A 19,517-nucleotide genomic window follows, 5' to 3' on the forward strand; every position below is an offset into this window, starting at 1 on the left:
ACAGAGAGCCTCGTAAGGGAGCACAGACTTGCAGTGACGTTTCAAACCACAGTGCCCTTTGCTCACTTCCCTGGTCCTCCCACTTCCCTCCGTCAGCTTTCTTCCTGAAAACTCTCCCCTTATTACCTTCCCTTTGTCTGTCTCATTTGACTTCCCTAATGTTCTGCATTTCCTTCTTCAGAGCAGATTGCTTCTTCTGGAGAACTTTGAGAAATGTTTGTTTAGGGACAATCAAATGGGTTCTAAAGTTTCAGAAGTTTTGTTCCCTTGAGAGTTGGTTATGTTACCATCGATATCTGCATGAAAACAAGTTCTCCCCCTCAGAAATTCATCTGCCTCTCCAAATTAGTCAACACCTTAAGTCAAAAATCTGCCATATTGCAATCACTGATTTTCTCAGAAATTGGTTGTGCTGATACAGAAAAATAAAATAAATTGAAAAATGAAAAACAAACAAACAAACAAAGAGTGTGTAGCATACAAGGAAAAGGTTATTTCTTGTTTTGGGAAGGCTTTAGCCAGACTCTAACCCACCCCATCGCCACAGTGGACATCCACCTCCAGCCCCAGCACTGACAGCCCTTTGGCCAGAGAGCAAGGAGACCACAGCCCCCAGGGGGGGCTTCGGCCCTTCGTGGTGGCCCACTGCAAGCAGCACTGCTCAGCCTGCAGCACCGGGGGAAGCTCCTGGGGAGAAACAAGAGGCAGGAGGCTGGAGGAAGGTCTGTTGTAAAATGAATCGTTCTGAGTAGAAGTCAGCTATTTTTACGCCCTGCGATTAGACTTTGAACTCTTTGAATCATCATTAATGCAACGCCCTGGAGGCTGGCAGCCCCCCTTGCTGAATGCCACATGAAGTGTTCCTGCTAATTCGGGGAACATTTGAAATCAGGCGTGTAGGCAGACCTACGTCACCTACACCGCAGTATACAATTTTTTAAGCTTCTAGAGGCAGGGTGAGGGGAGTCGTTTTTCTTGTGCAGGTTGCGAATCACTTCTTCCTTATCTAGCTAGCTATTAGCACGCTGCCAGGTTTCTATATATAAAAGCCACCCCTGTGTTCACAGCCAGCTAGGATGGCTGAGCTGAGGTTTACGTGGGCGATGATGGTGTGTGGGGCCCTAGCAGGGCTGATGGGCAGAGGGCACGACAAGGAGGTTCTGGGGTGCTTGCAGCCCACCAGGGGTTGGTTCCTGGGCAGGACTTGTGCCTGGGCAGTCCTTCGTGGCCAGCCCTGCCTCAGCAGCCAAGCTTTCCTCAAAGATTATGACGGCAAGAAGTCCCTGACCCTGACCAAATGAGCCTGTGGTTTTCACCATATGCCAGCCAAGAGGCCTAGTCTCTGGCTGCTTGTGGATATTACCTGGGCCAAGGTCTGGTTATTCAGTGTCTGGTGTTTTTATTTTGTGGTACATTATGTTTTAAGCTGGGACATGACTGGTTAACGTGGCAGAGCCAAGTGGTCCGAGGAGCCACCTACCACAGCGGCTTCCTTCTGCTCTTCAGCAAGGATGAAGGCTTTGGGCTGGCATGCAGGGTGGGAGCATAGCTTTGGTGTTTCCATAGGGAACGAGTCTGGAAGCTGTTGGGAAGCTCTGCTGCTGTAATTCCCACTGTGTGGAGGCATGGTGGGAAGGAGCAGCTGGTTCTCCAAAGTCCATTACAGCACAGAGTCCCAGCAAAGAGGCTGGTCAGACCAGTGGTTCCTAACACAGCTGGTATGAGGCAAGTGCTCTGTCCCCTCAGAGAGCACAGGAGCCTCCCAGACTTTGTTGTTTCAAGCATGGGGCTTGAGCCTGTTCAGAACTGGCAAGTAATAGTCTCCGTGGAGTTTTCAATGGTCAGAACAAAAACCTTCTCCTGGCCTCTCCACGTCAGGGCAACACAGGAGTAATTTCTATGGGGAGATGGAAATGAACCTGTGTCCAGTGTCTGCTAGGCAGCCGTCCTTTTAAAGACACAGCGCACAGTCTGGGGGGCACCTCCAGAAGGACACGGATTTAGTCCCCAGGGATGAGGGGCAGGAAGGTGTCTGCTCCATGGGGAGGGCAGGCAGGACAAGACATCACAGGCTGGAGCTGCCACCAGAGGCATCCTGGCTGGATAGAAGTAACTGTAAAGATGTTACAGGGTTGCAAAGATAGACAGGTATCTCCAGGGCAGCTCTTGGGGTGACATTTTGACATTTTCTCTCTCACTTTCTGCCAGGAGTTACAAGCAATAATTGCAAGGACTCACGTCACAGAAATTCAGCAAGCACTGCCTTGCTGCTGGGTGGGTGGGCAGCCAGAAGCTGGGCAGGCGTGTGGGAGCGGGGGCAAGACAGATAGCCAGGAAAAGTGTGCTTCGCTGGGATATATGCTGCACTCAGCTCCTCTTCTCCATCCACTCCCTTTGTTTATCCCCTGCTCAGTCCAGAGCTCAGGCCAGCCTAATCTCTTTGCTGTTAAAAAGAGACTGGCAAGCAAATATTTGCACTCAGTGAAGGATCTCTTACAACAGCAGAGGCTTTTCAGCTCACAGTGAAGATGTGATTCAGTCTTCCTGGAGCAGAGCAAACCATTTCCCGCCAGCTCCAGCAGCCCCCAGCCTAGACCCATCTCCCAGCACAGCAGAGGAACGCAGCAGTCGTGGGCCCTACAGGAGGGAGCAGTTGGCATTGCTCTACCAGGGTAGGAGAGGACTCCCTGCTGAGCAGGAAGGTTCTTCAGGCAAGGCTATCACCTGCCTTATTTGATGTCTCATCTACTATTCAGTCTTGGGAGCTGCAGGTGGGACGCTGCAAACAGTGCTTCCAGTGCTGCTGCTGCAAATCTTGCCTGAGACAAAAGAGACCCCTCTTGGACACACAAGACTGCCATAAGACATGTGAGGTCATCTGCTGCACATCAGAGACCTCTGAGCATCAGCAAAAGTAGTGGGAAAGAGAAGGGGAACACAGAGAAAACACAGGCTGAGGGGAAGGAAGTTAATGGGCCATGCTGCTTCCCCTGGGCTCAGGGATGCATCCTCTCCATGCAGCTGTTATGAGAATCTCGTAAGTAGGGCCTTTCCCTGTCAGACTCTGCTGGGGGTGTAGGGGGACATAGCAGGGACCAGGCAGCTGTCCTGGCAGACTGCCCTTGCTCAGTCTGTGAGCTGTAGGGTCATGGATTTGGGAGATTTAATTTCCAGCTTTATCATCCTTCCAAATTAAAAAAAAAAAAAAAAAGTGGGGGAGAGGCTTGTTGGGCCTTTTCTTCCCTGACCTCGTGTCTCAATGAAGTGCCAAGAGTTGCAGAGAGTAATTGAAATGCAATGAAAATGGTTTAATCCATCTTAAAGGGAAATCAGCTCACAGGGGATGCAGCAACAGCCACAGCAGTGTGGGCTCAAGCAGATGGGGGGCCACGACCACTCCACCAGACCCCTGTCCTGACCCATGCAAGCCCAGCATGGAAGCTGTGCCCCACTGAGCAGCTGCCAATCAGGTGAAGGGCTGCCTAAGGCAAGCAGGACAGAATCTGACTGGCTGTTCGCCTTGCAAGAATTTAAAGGAGGAAAAGGGAACATTGAACTCTCTGCCATATAGAAGTGACTGTCCCCACTCAGCAATAGCAGTAAGAGAAATGTTGCTCCCTGGCCTCCCCTGCTCCCTGCATCCCCACTCCTTTTGTTTCCATCCTTCCGGCCCCTCGTACAAACTTCTCTTTTCCTCTCTGTCCATTTGTCCCCACAGCCTCTCAGATTTAACTCCCCATCTCTCTGCTTCCTGAGCCTTCCCCAAGCCAAGCTGGTCCCTGGCCCCTTTTCCCTTGCAAGCCAAGCTTGCTTTCTTCTTTTCTTTTCTTTTCTTTTCTTTTCTTTTCTTTTCTTTTCTTTTCTTTTCTTTTCTTTTCTTTTCTTTTCTTTTCTTTTCTTTTCTTTTCTTTTCTTTTCTTTTCTTTTCTTTTCTTTTCTTTTCTTTTCTTTTCTTTTCTTTTCTTTTCTCTCCTCTCCTCTTTTCTTTCCTTTTCTTTTCTCCTCTTTTTCTTTTCTCTTCTTTTCTTCTCTTCTCATCTTATCTTTCCTGTCCTGTCTGGGGCACTTCTCCAGTTGTTGCTCCACCACCTTACATGCATGCTTCGCGTGGGTTATGTTAAATAACACTGGTCCTAGCACTGATCCCTGAGGAATACCCCTCATCACCAGTCTCCCTTTGGACATTGAGCCATTGACTGTAACTCTGTGAAAGTGACCAGCCACCCAGTTCCTTATCCAGCGAGTGGTCTGTCCATCAAATCCATTTTTCTCCAATTTGGCAACCAGAATATCATGAGGGACAGTGTCAAACGCTTCACACAAGTCCAGGTAGATGACATCAGTTACTCTTCCTTTATCCACTGACGTTATAACTCCATCATAAAAGGCCACCAAGTTTGTCAGGCATAACTTGCCTTTGATGAAGACATGTTGGTTACCACCAATCACCTCCTCTTTATTTTCCATGTGCCTCAGTAGGGCCTACAGGAGGATCTGCTCCAGAATCTTGCCAGGCACAGAGGTGAGACTGACTGGCCTGTGGTTCCCTGGATCTTCTTTTTTTCCCTTCTAGAAAATGGGGGATATGTTTCCCCTTTTCCAGTCAGTGGGAACTTCATCAGACTGCCACAACCTTTCAAATATGACAGATAGTGGCTTGGCAACTTCATCTGCCAGTTCCCTCAGAACCTGTGGATGGATCTTGTCGGGTCCCATGGACTTATGCACCTTCAGGTCCTTTAGATAGTCTCAAACTTGATCTTCACTTACAGCAGGCAGGTCTTCCTCCTCAAAGTTCTTACCTTTGCTTTCTGCAGCTTGAGCAGTGTGGCTAGAGCCCTCAGGATTTTTACACCTGTTGTATGCTTCAGTGTTTTCTAGTTGCCTTCAAACTACACTCAGTTGTAAATAAGAATCTAAACTAAAAGGTCAAAGGAAATAAAAATTAGCTTATACAATCCATGATTTCAGTAAGGTTTATGTATGGAAAATCCAATCACTGGTTTTCTTTAAGCTACCCCAGAAGAGTTAGTCTTATCCCCCTGTATAGCCCCGCACAGATGGGAGTCAATCAGAGACAAGCAGGATGGGATCGGTACACCTTGATGCTCCCTTCTGCTATGCAGATTAGTCACAGCCAAACCTCAGAGCCTGTCTCCACCAGCCTGCAGGGATGCCTGTACCTGCTGCGTGGGCCATGGTGACAGAGGGGCACCATAGCAAGAGACAGCCAGTCAGGATGGCACAGTTCCACCAGGAGCAATGAAGCAGGGCAGAAAAGATCAACTGAGCAGCAAGCAGCTTCTCAGGTCAGGCTCTGAGTGCTTAAAAACACCTCTGCTCTCATCTGAGCTACTGAAACACTTTCCTCCAGGGTAAAACATGCCATAAACCCCAATGCTTGTCAGAGAGGAGATGTTTGACATCATATTGCATTAGCACAGTTGCAAGCAACACAGAGCAGGACTGCCAGCTCCCTTCAGAGATTCAGTAACCACAGAAACACAAAACATAATGCAGCAGGACTGGACGTTCAGCACCTCACTTCCCTTGGCTTGGGCAAGGCCCACGTGCAGTCTCTGACAGCAGGTTTTTCTTCAGCCCCCTGAACAAATGGGTCAGGAGCAGTGATTTGCTGGCAGTAGCTCTGCTATCATTTATTATGCTGGCTGAGGAAGGGATCCATTAAAATAAACATATCCTCTACTTCTGTGCCCTGTTATCTCCAGTCCTTGCTTCTCACATCACTTCTCTTCCCCTCCTGCTGTATGATCTCTCTCATGTCCTGTTTCTCTCTTCTATCGCTTGACCGTGGGGCATTTGCTTTTAGCGCTGGGACAGCCCTTGCAAGGTTGCCACAGCAAGGAGTGGGCTGCCAAGGAGCTCCTCAGCACACTCTGAGCATTTCTCTTCTTTCTCCAGGTGCAGAGAAGTGCGGGGGAGCAGGATTGGCACTCATACAAAGGCTCTGCCGCACCATTCCTGAGCGATGCTCTAGAAAACACTGGGACCATGAAGGGCTTAGGAGATAACAGAAGCCGCCACCTCTCTGATAACCTGGACTCCCCTCAAGACTCTCTTTATGCCCCCCAGGACAGGAATCCATATCTCCTCAGTCCCACTGACTCCTTCACCATGGACCCCCGATTCCCAGCCCAGAACGCCCTCCATGGTGACTGTCTCCTTCCACTCAACAACCAGATCTCCAACAGCAGCACTTTCCCCCGCATCCATTACAACTCCCACTTCGAGGTCCCAGATGAGAACCCTTTTCCAAGCCATGCCCAAGCCACCAAAATCAACCGCCTGCCTGCAAACCTCCTCGACCAGTTTGAGAAACAGCTGCCCATCCACAGAGATGGCTTCAGCACCCTCCAGTTTCAGAGGAGTGATGCAAAACACCGGAGTGAAAGCCCTGGGCGGATCCGGCACCTTGTCCACTCTGTCCAGAAGCTATTTGCCAAGTCCCAGTCTCTGGAGGGCCCCACCAAAGGCAATGTGAACGGTAAGAAAGGGGCTGATGACCCCAAGCAGAACCGAAGGAGCAAGAGCAAAGATCGAGCAAAGACTTCTGAGCCCAAGCGCAGGACCAGATCCAACATATCAGGCTGGTGGAGCTCAGATGACAACTTAGACAGTGACACCTGCAGCTACCGCAACCCGATGGGCCTCATGACACTGGGCCGGCAGCCGGATCACAGCCAGCCAAAGTACTTCATGCATGCTTACAACACCATCAGCGAGCACATGCTGAAATCCTCCAAGAGCAATAACGACCTCAAGGTCACCCCTTGCACCAACATCCCCATTAACAATGACTCCAACTACATTAAAAGGGGCTCCTGGTCCACGCTGACACTCAGCCATGCTCGGGAAGTGTGCCAGAAGGCCTCAGCCACGATTGACAAAGCCTTGCTGAAATCCAAGTCCTGCCATCAAGACTTGGCCTACCACTACCTGCAGGTGGGTGCAGCGAGGGGTTATGGTTTGCTTCATGCAGGAAAACAAGAAAGCGCCCTCTGGGTGGGCACCCTATTGCCCAGTGGGCCTCATCAAACAGCACCAGGTGTTTCAGCAGCCACCCCAAGTCACATTGCCCAGATTGGGCTGGGGGGACACAAGTGTAAATTGCCCCAAGCCCCACCTGTGCTCAGGGACAGACCCACAGAGATGCGGCACTAAAGGGGTCAGGCTGTTCCAAGCTTCCCCAGGCCCTGTGCTGGGCCACCACAGTGCCAGCAGGAGATGTGGTGCCCATGACAAGGGCAACCTCCAGCCCCCTGCTCCCCACTCCACTGCAGCCACAGCACCCGCTGCGACCAAAGTCTGCCGGGGCATCCCCATGCACCAAACACGTCCCACTGCCCACGCAGACCCTGCAGCCACCCTGGCCAGGGCAAACCCAACACTCAAGCACCATTTCTGTTGGGTGCCCAGGCAGTTGGCTGCATCCCACCAGAGCAGGATGGCTCCCAGCCTCTGGCTGAGCACTGCCACTATCGCACAGCCCAAAGGATGACAGTAATAAATGATGTTAACCCCTTATATCCATGTGTTGCAAGGATGTGCCAGCGCGCCCTGTCAGCCCCGCTCCGCAGAGCTTCCCCGGAGTGCTGGTAGGACCTGCAGCTCAGCAGGGCTCGGCTCCCACTGCTGCTCTCCCTGGGGCTGCCAGCCACCTGGCTTGCATGGCAGGGCCTGCATGGCTAATGCTGCGAGCCGCAGGCTTGAATGCCCATCATGGGGAGCGCCATGTCGCTGGGGGTTTATAAAGCTGCACCTGAAGAACATAAACCTGGCTGTGCCTAGGAGAGAGGAATGAAGATAAATAAGCCAGGCCTGGATGGGGAAAGCAGGGGGTGGGATGATCAGGTGGGCTACCTGATGTAAATCTCTAGCATTCTTTTCTAATACAAAGGTGTCATTGGCTCTCCTGGCTGCAGCCAGTGGGCTTACAAGCTGTAAAGAGCCATGAATTATTGAAGCACAAACTTCTGCTCATATCTGGCTGGTCATTGCTGCAAATCAAATTATAGAGGGACTTGCTGTATCAGAAATGCCGTTGGAGACATGTCCTCGGCCTGGTTTCTTTTTCTTTGCCCCCTCCTTTCAGTTAGGAGCATTAAGAGCTGCAGATCCCCTCTGTGTGTGGCAGCAGGCCCGGCACAAGAGACCGTAGGCACCGAGACCCCACAGCCACCGTGCAGTGCTCACTCCCTCAGTGGGGCCAGGCCCGGTATGAGACAGCCCTGCTGGTTTGTTCCCCACCCATGTAATGAGCCTCCGTTTCTTGACAGCCTGACGGAGGGCTGTGGGCACAGCTGGGTGGCGTGAGCCCAGCCAGCAGCTGGGCAGCCCCACCGCTTGGCTGGGAGGACACGGGTGCCGCCCCGCTGCCACCGAGCGAGCCCCCACGGAGGTGGGACCAGCCCCTCAGCCCTGGGCCGACCGACGCAGGCAGTGGCCAGGTAGGGATCTTGTTTTGAGGGGAAGCTTTTGCCCAGCTCCCTCCCCTCCCTGACCCTCCTGGAAACATCAGATGGGGCCAGCAGCCCCTGCCACAAGGCTGGGCAGGGCACAGAGTCACCACATCAGGCACCAAGCCCAGGAGATGTGATGCACACCATGTATCCCCAAAACCTGACAGATCATGGCCAACGCAGGATGCAGCAGGCGGGGCAAAGGACTACAGCCTCAGGGTCAGTTATGGCAGTTGCAACTGGTCCTTGACCTAGGAAGGGATCTAAGCCAGACGTGGAGAAGTCACCTCCAGCATTTGGTGGACAGCATGTAGGAAATGTTCCTCTGGAAGAGGACAGGTCCCCTGCCAGCTCCCATTCCTGCAGTGGCAAGGAGCCAGATGCTTCTACCTGCTTGCAGAGCCCGCACACGGGGAGTGCAGTGCAGCCAGCCCTGCTGCTGCAGAAATGCCCTTTTCACCCAAGGACGTGAGAAACAGGATGGGGGACAAACAGATCCCCCAGCCTCCAAATTGGGGTAAGACCCAAAGGTTTTTCCCCTTTCCTGCTCCATTTGTAGGCTCTGGGAAGGCTCAGGGCTCATCAGGGACAACTGGGGCTCCTTGTGATGTTTCAAGACCTATTCCCAGAGCCAGTCATGAGACCTAAGAATAAGTGATTGCCCAGCTCCACTCAGATCTGGCCATGTGCCTCACAGGGGGGTTATGTGGCACAGCCCTCAAGGTGAAGACCTCGGAGGAGGACTGGAGCACAGCTCTGAAGGGATAGAGGCTGAGCTCCTGTCCTCCCAGTGGACCCCATGCATGACTGGAGGCAGTCAGAGACCAAGGAGCAACCTGGAGCCAGGGATGCCCTAAGCCATGGACAGGCAGGAGCAGGAAGGACTGAGCAGCCTCTGCCCCACACACAGTTGGGCCCCATCTGGGCAGTGCTCTCAGCTGCAGACAGCCCACCTCTGAGCTAGGGAAGGATCCATGCTGCCTGGGCACCTCTGTGTCCCTCAGTGCAGCCAGGGGGCACACAGGGATGCTGCAGCCATGCCCAGGCCTTGGGTATTTCTCTCTCACAGTCATCTCCCAAAATAAGCAGTGAGAAGGCTGTATCATGGCTGTTCTCAGCTGTGGAAAGGGAGCCACAGTCACAGCACCAGCGGCACAGCCTGTGCCCCTCCAGTGCTCCCAGGGGACAGGGCCACACCACCAGCACTGTTAGCGTGGAGCTTCATCCAGGTTTGACTCCCCAGCCCCAGCAAAGCTTCCTCAACTCCCCAGTGGCCCCAAACATGAATTGGCAAGTCAGGGTGGGCAGCCCACTGAGTGCCAGCCACCTCCATTAGAGCTCCCAGAGAGAAGGAAGCCCAGCGCGGGTTGTCCCCAGAGCACTCCTCCCCAAAAGCCAGGTAGGACACAGGTAACCTGGGCTCCAGCTTTCCTTCTTGGGGACATGTCTGATACTACACATAGCCCTCAGGACACCACAAGGACCAGTTCCAGAGGGAACCACACTGCGCTCACAGCGAGCTCCTTCTTGCATTGCAGCCTGGCTGCATGGCTCGTGCATCCCTGCGCACTGCACCCAGCTCTGCGGGGCCTCTGCGGGTGTGCTCACACTGGGTGCATGTCCACACGTTCCTGGGGCAGGGCTGCATGTTTGAGCTGGCACGTATGTGAATGGGAACACTGCTTGCTCCGTAGGTCTCTCTACACCATTCCCACCAAAGTTATAGGAACAGCACAGCTGTTTTGCCCCCACCTAGGAGGTGGAATTTTTTTCTTTGCTGCATGCTCCCTTCTACTAATGCTCTTTTAGGGAAGAATCCCTGCGTGGCACTTTCTTTCCTGTCCCCTCCACACTCAGCTCATGATACCAGGGGCAGATAAGCCAGAAGGCACAGCTGCTTTACAACATGCAGTGCTGCACAGAACACCAATGGAGCCCAGCTCTCAGGGACAGAAAAGTGGCTGTGCTAAGGGGTACTGTGCAGACCAGACAGAGAGGGATCTGCACCCAAAGCCTGGCAGATCCTCTGCTGTCCATTCCTCTCCCCATGCAGCTGTCTGGGCAGGGTGGATCCCAAGCCCTTGTGGCCAGCGGCCACCTGCAAGGGCTGCGGACCTGGGCACTCTCATGCTCCCACACCTTTCATACCAACCAAACCACCACAGGCAGAACAAAACCTGCGTTTGGAAAAACAGTAGGAGAAACCAGCCAACAGGGAATCCCAAGTTTCTCCATGGCCTACATGTAACACGTCAGCTCTCATTTCATCTTTGTCCTTCCTTTAAAATATGGGCTGTGTTCATAGGCCAGGGTCTCAGCTGCCACAAGAGATCCTGCTGTCAGTCACTGTCAAGGCCTGCCCCTGGATAACAGGAAGTGCTCTCAGCTCTTCACCCCCTATTTCTTAAGAGTCTAAGACAGGCTCTTTGAGTCCTCAGGCACCTCAAGATGCAGAGAAGCACCCAGCAGGATGCAGAATGGGCACCTCAAATATCTGTGCTGCTTTTGAAGACCCCCAAGGACACCTGCTTGAATTGCTCATTCTGCACTCTGGCTCGTGGGCAGTAAGAGCTATAGGAGGCCCCACACTCTCTTCATGCCATACGTGGGACAAACTCCAAACTGGATGTATAGTCAACAAATATACAGAGTGGTGTGGTCCAATTGGTATCCACAGATCATAAAGCTAGAAAGATTACTGCATTGGAAAGGGATAATCGGAAACAAATAGCAAATGCTCACCCACGTGGGCTCACAGGAAAAACTCCAAGAGGAGCAATCTCCAGAAAAAGACACTTCCTCAGCAGCAGTCAGCCCTTAAATGGGGTCTCGGAGAGGTGAAGCCTGGCTCCAGCCCTTCCGGTCACACAAGTGGATTGCCTTCACCTGTGCTCCCGCAGCTGACTCAGTGCTTGCCTCAGGTGGTCAATCAAAAAACAGAACAGGCTGCTGATGAAGGAACCCCTTAGGAGTTATAGCAGTTGTATCACCAGTGGGATCCCACAGGCTGTGAGGGTTCTCCTGCACAGAAGCAACAAGCAGCTGGCTGGGAAGCAGGAACTGAGCTCCTGACTTCATAAGGGCAGAGCAAGAAAGGCTGCTGTGTGTGGTCTGAGCCCACATCTTGACTCTGTGCACATGAAGGAGAACAGAAAGTCGCTACCTGCAGTTCTGCAGCCCCAGGATGATGCTTCACCTCAGCAGCTGCAGGCAGCACATGCAGAACCAGCCTGCTGCAAATAAGGAGGGGAACAGGAACAGAGTGGTACTTAGCAGCTCCAGCTGATCACAGTTAGTTGCATTCCCAAAGCACTAGATAAACACTGGCTGATTAATCCTACAGCCCCTCAGGGAGTTGAGTAAATCCAACAGCTCTGTCAGCAAAGTAAATGTGGATGCTCTCACCAGCACGAGCTAGCTCAGCACACAGCTGCTCCCCAGCCAGCATGCTCTCTGCAGCAGGCTGGGCAGTCTTGGGTTGTTTTGGTCCTTGCACATTTCTAAGTGAATATCTTTCAGAGCCCGCAGTCTATGGCTTTCCCTCGCTATCACTCTGGATCTGTTACAGCTGCGGACAGTGCAGCAGGCAGTTCTGCAGGGTGCTAGATGTACTGATAGCCACAGCAGGCCCTATATTGAGGAATACCCTTGCTGTCCTCAGGCTTGCCTGTCCTTCTCTTACACAGACCGCCCATACTGTTGCACCCCCTGATAGACAAAAGTTGCAGAACAGATTGCTGATGAGGAAAGCCCATAGGAACAATTGCTTCAGTCCTCTCTTCATCTCCCTCTTCTCCTTGACCATCTTCTTATCTTAAGGACTGTTCAAGGGCCAACCACAAACCAAGCTAGTCACAGAAACAGGACTTGATCCTGTCAGCTCCAGTTGCCCCATCTTTCTCTCAGCCTGTCTGCATGTGGTCTTGCCTTGTTCAGCCTTGGACTGACATCTGGCTCTTGTGCTGGTCCAGAGCCCTGCCTGTGCCACTAGCAGCCTACACAAACCCTTTTCAGGGCAGACAGGCAATGTTATTAGTTGACCTGATCAGAACTTCAGGCCTTATGGAAAGCATTAGCTTGACCATCTCTACTAAGAGAACTAGAGGCTGCGTCTGCCATAAGTTGATGACAGAGTTGCCACAGTTGGTAAGGTTAGAAATGCTTTTGTTGCAAGGTACTCCTCATCTCTGTGCAGAGACCAGCACAAAGCCTACATACCCTAGCTGCTCTAGGACTTGTGAGGGCCTGGCTTGGCTGCCAAAATGAATTTCAGGCACTAAGAATCTAATTCAACTTACAAATCTTGGAGGGAGGATTACACTCTGGTCCATAGGTTCTGGTATGTGCAGCTGTTACTGGCTTTGGTCTGAACAGTGTGTGTGCTTTACTTTAAGTAAGCATGGGCTTTGTGTTAAACAAATGTGTGCCACTCACGTCCCAACATGCAGCGCAAATCTGGTGAGGCTCTTCCCTTCTCGTTGTGTCTGGCATTGTGCAGCTTATATCAACTGTGTAAGCATGGTCCAGTGTGAAGGTGGTCTGCAGTGGTCATCGAGTGAATGTGTGCGGGTACATGTGCTGAAACTGGGGCAAACAAACATAAGACTGCCTGGCATGAGCTGGCAAGGGTGGGTTGGAAAGGGATCGCATTGCCCATTCCCACCATTCTCCAGCTGAGGCTACTACAATTGGCCTTGCCACCCATCCCCTGAATCCGCAGGGTCCCTCTGGTCTCAGAGATACCATCCATCACTGCTCACACTCCCTTTACTCTTGCAGGTGCCTCAGGGGGAGTGGAACAACACGCTGTCTCGGGACAAAGACAGTGAGATCCCATGCCGGCGCATGCGGAGCGGGAGTTACATCAAAGCCATGGGGGATGATGACAGTGAAGACTCAGAAACCAGCCCCAAACCGTCCCCAAAAACTGCAGCTCGGAGGCAGAGTTACCTCAAGGCCACCCAACAGTCCCTGAGTGAGCAGAGCACCACCCAAAGGTAACTCAACAGCACTGCACAGAGACCCCACGTGAGGAGCAGAGCCCAGCAGGGCTCCCTCACACGCGCTGCAACTGGCCATGGGGCAGGCAGAGCATGACAGGAGAAGATGTGGCAGAGGACGGGAGAGAGCCCTCCATCCTGTTGACTCCAAACAGCCCTCTCCAGGTCCCTCAGTGACAGGAAGGGCCCTCCTTTGGTGGTGCTGCGGGGGTTTTCTCTGGCTAAGGGTCTGCTACTCCAAGGAAGTGTGGAGATCACAACCCTGGGATGCTATCTAGACATGGATATGCTTAGCCAGCATGGCTGAGGACATGTGGCACACAGGCCATATGCTGCTGCAACTGTGCCATCTGCTTTGCTCCACAAGTGTCCCAAGGCCTCTGGGACCAGTCAGAAGGTGCCCCTTTTGTGCACCAGGCTGAGTAGTCCCCTGAAGGTGGGAGAGATGAGCTAAGAGCCCTGGATCCAGGTATGGAGGGAGGAAGACCCACTGCATCTTGAGCCAGATGCAGAGCATCTGCAGAGCATCTGCTGAGCAGAGCGAAGGCAGCACAGCAAGCAGACTGAGTGAGGGGCTGTTCTTCGCAGGATGGGGTTTGTGTGACACCAGGACAAGGCGTCTAGAAACTGTGACAGGCTGCGAGTCCCTTTGGTGCTGCAATCAGATGTGAGCAGCACTGGGGCAGGAGGCAGGAGCAGCTGTACATGAACTGCTCACGGTTCAGCAGATGGAGCCAGAAAAGCAAGGGAGCAGCAGGTAGTCTGGAGACCCTTCATGGTCCATCAGGCTGCAGCCCAGCCTGGTGGGAGATGGTGATGAAAAATAACTGACACTCAGGTTCTTCCTGTCGTGGGCTAATTGTCCACATCAGAACATGTAACTTCATCAGGGCTGCTGGGGTCCAGCACATGGCTTGCCTGGAGCGCGAGCATGACTGCCATCTGCTGACCACCCTCTCACCCCTGCCCCCCCCCCAGCGGAAGGCTCCCTGGAGCTGTGGCCACTCAGGTTGGTAAAGGGCCACGCTGGTGGGACAGAAGCTGGAGCAGAGCAGTGGCCCCACACCCCATCGTGGCCGCATGCCTCAGTCTCCTCAGCTAGAGCCGCCGGGCCCCATCCTGGTAAGGAGACTTTTGCTCCTTCAGGGCCTACTGCCTGCTCTGTGACTCAGTTTCCCCACAGGCAGCTGGTGAGGGTGGATCAAGGTGAAGCCAGGCACAAGATGCACAGTGGGTGGCTGAGCTCAGCAGCAGTTCTCTGGAGGGCCGGGTGTCTCCTCCATCACCCGGGGGGAAGAGGCAACTCCTGTGTCCATCACACTCCTGAATGGAGGCTCATCCTTCCCACAGGTCTGCCCAGCCAGGAGACAGACTGTAACTTTCCTGGGTGCAAAGGACAGACCTTCTGCACCCCACAGCCCCCCCAGGTCTTACCCCCACACTGCTCTGTGGGGTCCACAGGTGGTTCACAGGGCAGAGCCACTGCAGTTCACCCCTCACCACACCTGCCTATGACCTGCTACTTGTCCCAGAGCCCCAGCAGCCCCCACAGACCACACACACATCAGAAATGGCACTGAGCTAATATGCAAGGCTGTCACACACCCACCCGATCTGTGACAAGGACTCCAGCTTCACGCAGGGTCTTGTGTTGGCAATGAAGAGTGGGGAAGCCAGGTCCTTCCCACACCCCTCCTTGCTCTCCCACATGCCTCCCGCTCTCCCTCCACCATTCCCAGCCCCATGCACCCAGCTTTTGGTAGTATCCCTGGTCTCAGCAGGGTTGGACTCACCAACAACCCTGCTCTGCTCCTGCTGCTGCAGAGGCTCCCACTGAGCCCCAGGTATGGGATGGTTCTTTCCTCACAGCCTGTACCAAAAGCTACTTTGGAAATACTGAAGCCCTTTGCTGCTGCAGCACTGCCATCCAGGCATGGCTTCCCCTGGGCTTCTTCCACATAAACCTTTGGGTTCCTCTATAGAAACAAGCAAGCAAGCAAGCAAACAAAAACCCCGCAGATACTTCTAACAGTGAAGTCCACAAAAAAAAATCACAGAAAAATCATTTATCTCCTCCTGCCCCTTCCCAACAGTCCAGGCAGTGAGTAGCAGGCTCTGTGACCACAGCCCTCATTGTCAGTCTGTGCTGGAACTGATCTGTAACCGGGACTGTGACACTGGGGGCTGGCACAGATCCTGTGTGCTCCCTGGGCTGAACAAACCTAGCATGTACACTGTAGCAGCTTAAACCAGGGGACAGCTAGGTGAGAAGGCACTTCCATCTCCTGCAGCAGCTGCAGCCAGGGCGAAGCAGCATACCCAGTACCCAGCACCAGTTCCATGCTGCCACGTGTTCCTGTCCCTGGCAGTGTAGTCTGGCTGGGACAGCAGCTCCAGCACAGCTCCAGTGCTTCCTGCTCCCTGGGGATAGCTCTGACACCCTCTCTCTCTGCTGGCAGGAGCCTGGACCGCCTGGACTCTGTCGAGATCCTCCTACCTCCAAAGTTCCCAACCTGGGAGGAAGAATACAACCAGATCTCCGACAGCGTCAACGAGTCCAGTTGCATCAACCAGGTGAGGTGCTAGAGAGAGAAGCCCCACTGCATACTCAGCCTGAAAGAATGGAGACTGGTAGAGGGGGGTCCCTTAAAAACAAGACACCAGTTACACTTTATCAGCAGATGTGCTGTTCTCTGGAAGCTTTACCAAAGGGTCAGAGCCAGCTCCTTAATTCGCACTGGACTCCTTTTGCTCTGGCTTTCGCCTCCTGTCAGCACTGCTGGTCACTGCAGCCACGGCCATGGGTACAGCAGCCTGGAGCCCCGCATGCTTCACAGCAGTGGGCAGAGCTCAGGGCTGCTCTGCATGCAGGCTCGCACTGCACAGCACCCAGGAGCTGCCTGCAAGGCTACCCACTCCTGCCACAAGCTCCATGCGCTCACTGGGTGGGCACAGGGCCCAGGCCAGCCTCGCTGGTGCAAAAGGTTGCATGTGGTCTGTGACTGACTGCCAGGGACCCTGCAGAGGGAGCAGCAGTCCTGCTACACTCTGAGTGCCCCGTCCCTTGGGAAGTGGCTTGGACCAGGAATGAGGTGCCTGTGATCCAGCTGGCTTGCTAACCGGGGATGTCTCCCTCGGGTACTCCTGGTCCTTATGCCTCCGGGAAGGACAGGCAGAGACAAGGATGCCATGGAGGCACTGAGGATGGGCAGCAAACCCTTACTGCAGCCTCTGGGCTTAAATCCCTGTCCCATGCCATGCCTCCCCTTGGGGTGAACCTGGAGGGGCCTGGGGCCTGGGTGGCTACAACGCAGCTGCCTTTCAGACCAGGAAATCACTCATACCAGCATGAGGTGCTTGCACAGGTCTCGTGTGTTCATCTCCACCCCGGGGTGGGACCCTTCCTTTTGGGATGCAGGTGAAGGTGCCTCGGGCAGCAGTGGCTCCATAAGCTTTGCCCAGCTGCGTCACTGCCACCCTGAGCTTCTGCCATGTCCTGTCTCTGTTCGTGTGTGTCTGCGTGGGAACACGTGCACACACATGCCCTTTCTGTGCTGCTGCAGCTTGTCTCACACACAGCTGGGTGCTCACTGATCGAGGGAGGCAAAATGAGGCAGCAGTTATGGAAGCAGGCTGGACACGGGGAAGGAGAGCCTGGAAAGGAGAGCTGTAGGTGTGTGCTGGCACTTGCTCCAGGTGTGCAAGGCTCTGAGCCCACATTCATCCCTACCTGGCTGCTTCGGCCCTATAGCTGCCTTATGTAGCTACTAGTGGCAGAGGGCTGAAGCCATTTCTGAAGAGCTTTGGGGAAAGGCACAAAGCATTGCTCACAGGCATACATGTTCCTTGTGGTCAGTCTTGTTTCTTGTATACAGACAATATGCTAGGTGTTTATGAGCACAGAGAGAGAGGTCAGGACCATTGTATTCCTGTTTATTTGCATGTAAACCTGTGTCTGAATTCGGACCTCTGCCAGGGGCAGACTGAGTCTGTGCTCTCTCCCAGCCCGTATGTGCCATTTAGCAGCTGAGAGCAGTACCCTACAAAGGCATCTGAAGTGTCTTAAGGGGCTGGGCAGTCTGCACTGTGCCAGGAGCTGCCCAGTTGTGTCCCTTTTCAGACCCAGACTTGTAGACCCATAATGCTGACTGCTGCAGCACTGGCTTGAGCCTGGGCCTGGTGTCACTGTCTGCACTTTGCCTGCCTTCCTCCAAATCAATCAGTGTCCAGTTGCAGCTGAATTGGGATCTAAAGTCCTCCCACAAACTGCATAACTGTTGATTCAGGTTGGAGTTAGCACAGCCACTTTACTCAAGGCCTGAGTCTCTGGAGGGTCCAACCTGCCTTTTCGTATGTGCTGCAAGCAGCTCCTCCCCTGTACTCATTTTAGGCAACCCCCAACACCTCCTCTGTCAGACCTAGCATGCAGAAGCATCTCCAGCTCTCAAAGTCCACTCCACTTGGTTTTCTACTGGCTGAATTCCACCCTGCAAGCCTCTGGAAATTTGGGGTTCTTCTGATGAAAGCATCAGTATCTACCTCTAATATGAGGGGACCAGTGGCTGCTGAACCCCAACTTTTCTGAAACACACTTCAAGCTATGCCCTATACAGAAGCCCCCAGAGCCTTGGGTACATTTGGCATTTGAACCTGGATTCTTCCCAGAAGTGGTCATCTTGAGCAGTTCGTGCAAAGAAGAGCTCTGGGGTGAATGTGCTCTGTAGACTGGGGATGTAGGGAGCTGCCAGGAGATGGGGAGGTGGGATTCCTCATAGAGGTAGTGCATAGTCTGTCAGATGTCTGTTCTGATGCCAAGTACGTGCTATGGCTTTGCTATGGAAAGAAAGGGGCATGGATTCTATGGGGCTTCTTCCTGCTGTAGGGACAGAGGAGTCAGCAGCAAGGTGGCCAGCCTGATCCCAGGCAGGGCAATGTACAGTTTCCCTGACATGGAGCACTTGGCCTGCCATCCACCCAGCTCTGCAGCTGCAGGGGCCGTCGCTGCTCCAGGCCACACCATGAGCTTCTGGGGCTTCATGAGGTATAAGCTGGGAGCCACACCAGCCCTTGTCCCACAGCCACAGGCACCATGTATCTGCCCAGGGTGCCCCAGCACTGTGTTCCTGCTGTCAGTGTCCAAGCATGCCCTGTGTATATATATATTAATATACAGTGCATACAACAGGTTAAATGCATCAGCAGCTTTTCTCTGTCTCAGAGGAGTCCCGTGGAGCTTTGCCGTGCCATGTTTGTGCCACTGTCAAAAGGGCCTGTGTGGCATTTTGCTTGGCATCTTATGGGCTCTGAAGTTTGTACCAAAGTGTCTGCAGTGCGGGCCCCAAGGAAAGGGCCATCTGCTCCCCTCGTCTGTGGTCCCTGTGCAATGGCTGTCTGTGTGAGGGCTACCCCTTTCCTGGCCTTTAACCTTCTTCAACTCTTTCTTCCAGATCTTTGGACCCCCCTCACTTATCCCTCAGATATTTACCCATGGAGAGCAGGTACCGTCCCGCTGGCGTTCCCTCTTCCTTCTCCATGGAGCTTTCTGGGGTCTCCCTGGACCCCCGCGGCATGGTGTGAGGCAGCTGTGGGGTACCCTCGCCCAGGGCCAGGGGATGAGGAAGATGACGCATTGCCCAGCCTGGGGCACTGCAGCACACCTGGACAGTTTGATTTCCCCAGGCTAGGCAGAAGGTTTAGGGGTGTTCTAGGGGGAAACGAAGAGCTTTTTCAGCCAAATCCTGCGAAGCCCAGAAAAACCTATAGATGCTAGCAGCAGGCATAAATAGCGTCCTTGAAGTCAAAAAAAAAAGGGCCAGGAGAGGTGGAAGTGGGAAACAGAGCCATCCTCAGTGTCTCTCATCATCAGTATTTCAAAATGCTTGTTGTTTCAGGCTGGCTTTGTTTTAACCCAGGTGAACATCCTGAGCTGAAGCTGAATCAGCTGCTGTCCCCAGAGGACAGGGAAGGGCCAGGGAAGGCAGAGGAGGCGCAGAGCGGGGAGCAGGCAGTGAAGCTGCCCCTGCTCAGGCCATGCCGG

The 19,517-nt window shown here is 53.5% G+C and overlaps 1 protein-coding gene across 2 annotated transcripts in view; it reads left to right on the forward strand.

Moving 5' to 3' along the window:
• DLGAP4 (discs, large (Drosophila) homolog-associated protein 4) overlaps positions 1–19,517 on the forward strand; it is a 157,590-nt gene that overhangs the window by 86,305 nt on the left and 51,768 nt on the right. For both annotated transcript variants that reach the window (XM_046902958.1, XM_004946855.5), the window contains exons 4-8: positions 5,923–6,963; positions 8,298–8,468; positions 13,260–13,477; positions 15,940–16,054; positions 18,928–18,978. In XM_046902958.1, the coding sequence (XP_046758914.1) occupies positions 6,013–6,963; positions 8,298–8,468; positions 13,260–13,477; positions 15,940–16,054; positions 18,928–18,978 (1,506 nt within the window). In that variant the 5' untranslated portion in view covers positions 5,923–6,012. The remainder of the gene's footprint in view (positions 1–5,922; positions 6,964–8,297; positions 8,469–13,259; positions 13,478–15,939; positions 16,055–18,927; positions 18,979–19,517) is intronic.

This window comes from Gallus gallus, chromosome 20 (genome assembly GCF_016699485.2).
Source record: "Gallus gallus isolate bGalGal1 chromosome 20, bGalGal1.mat.broiler.GRCg7b, whole genome shotgun sequence".
Classification (NCBI taxonomy): domain Eukaryota; kingdom Metazoa; phylum Chordata; class Aves; order Galliformes; family Phasianidae; genus Gallus; species Gallus gallus.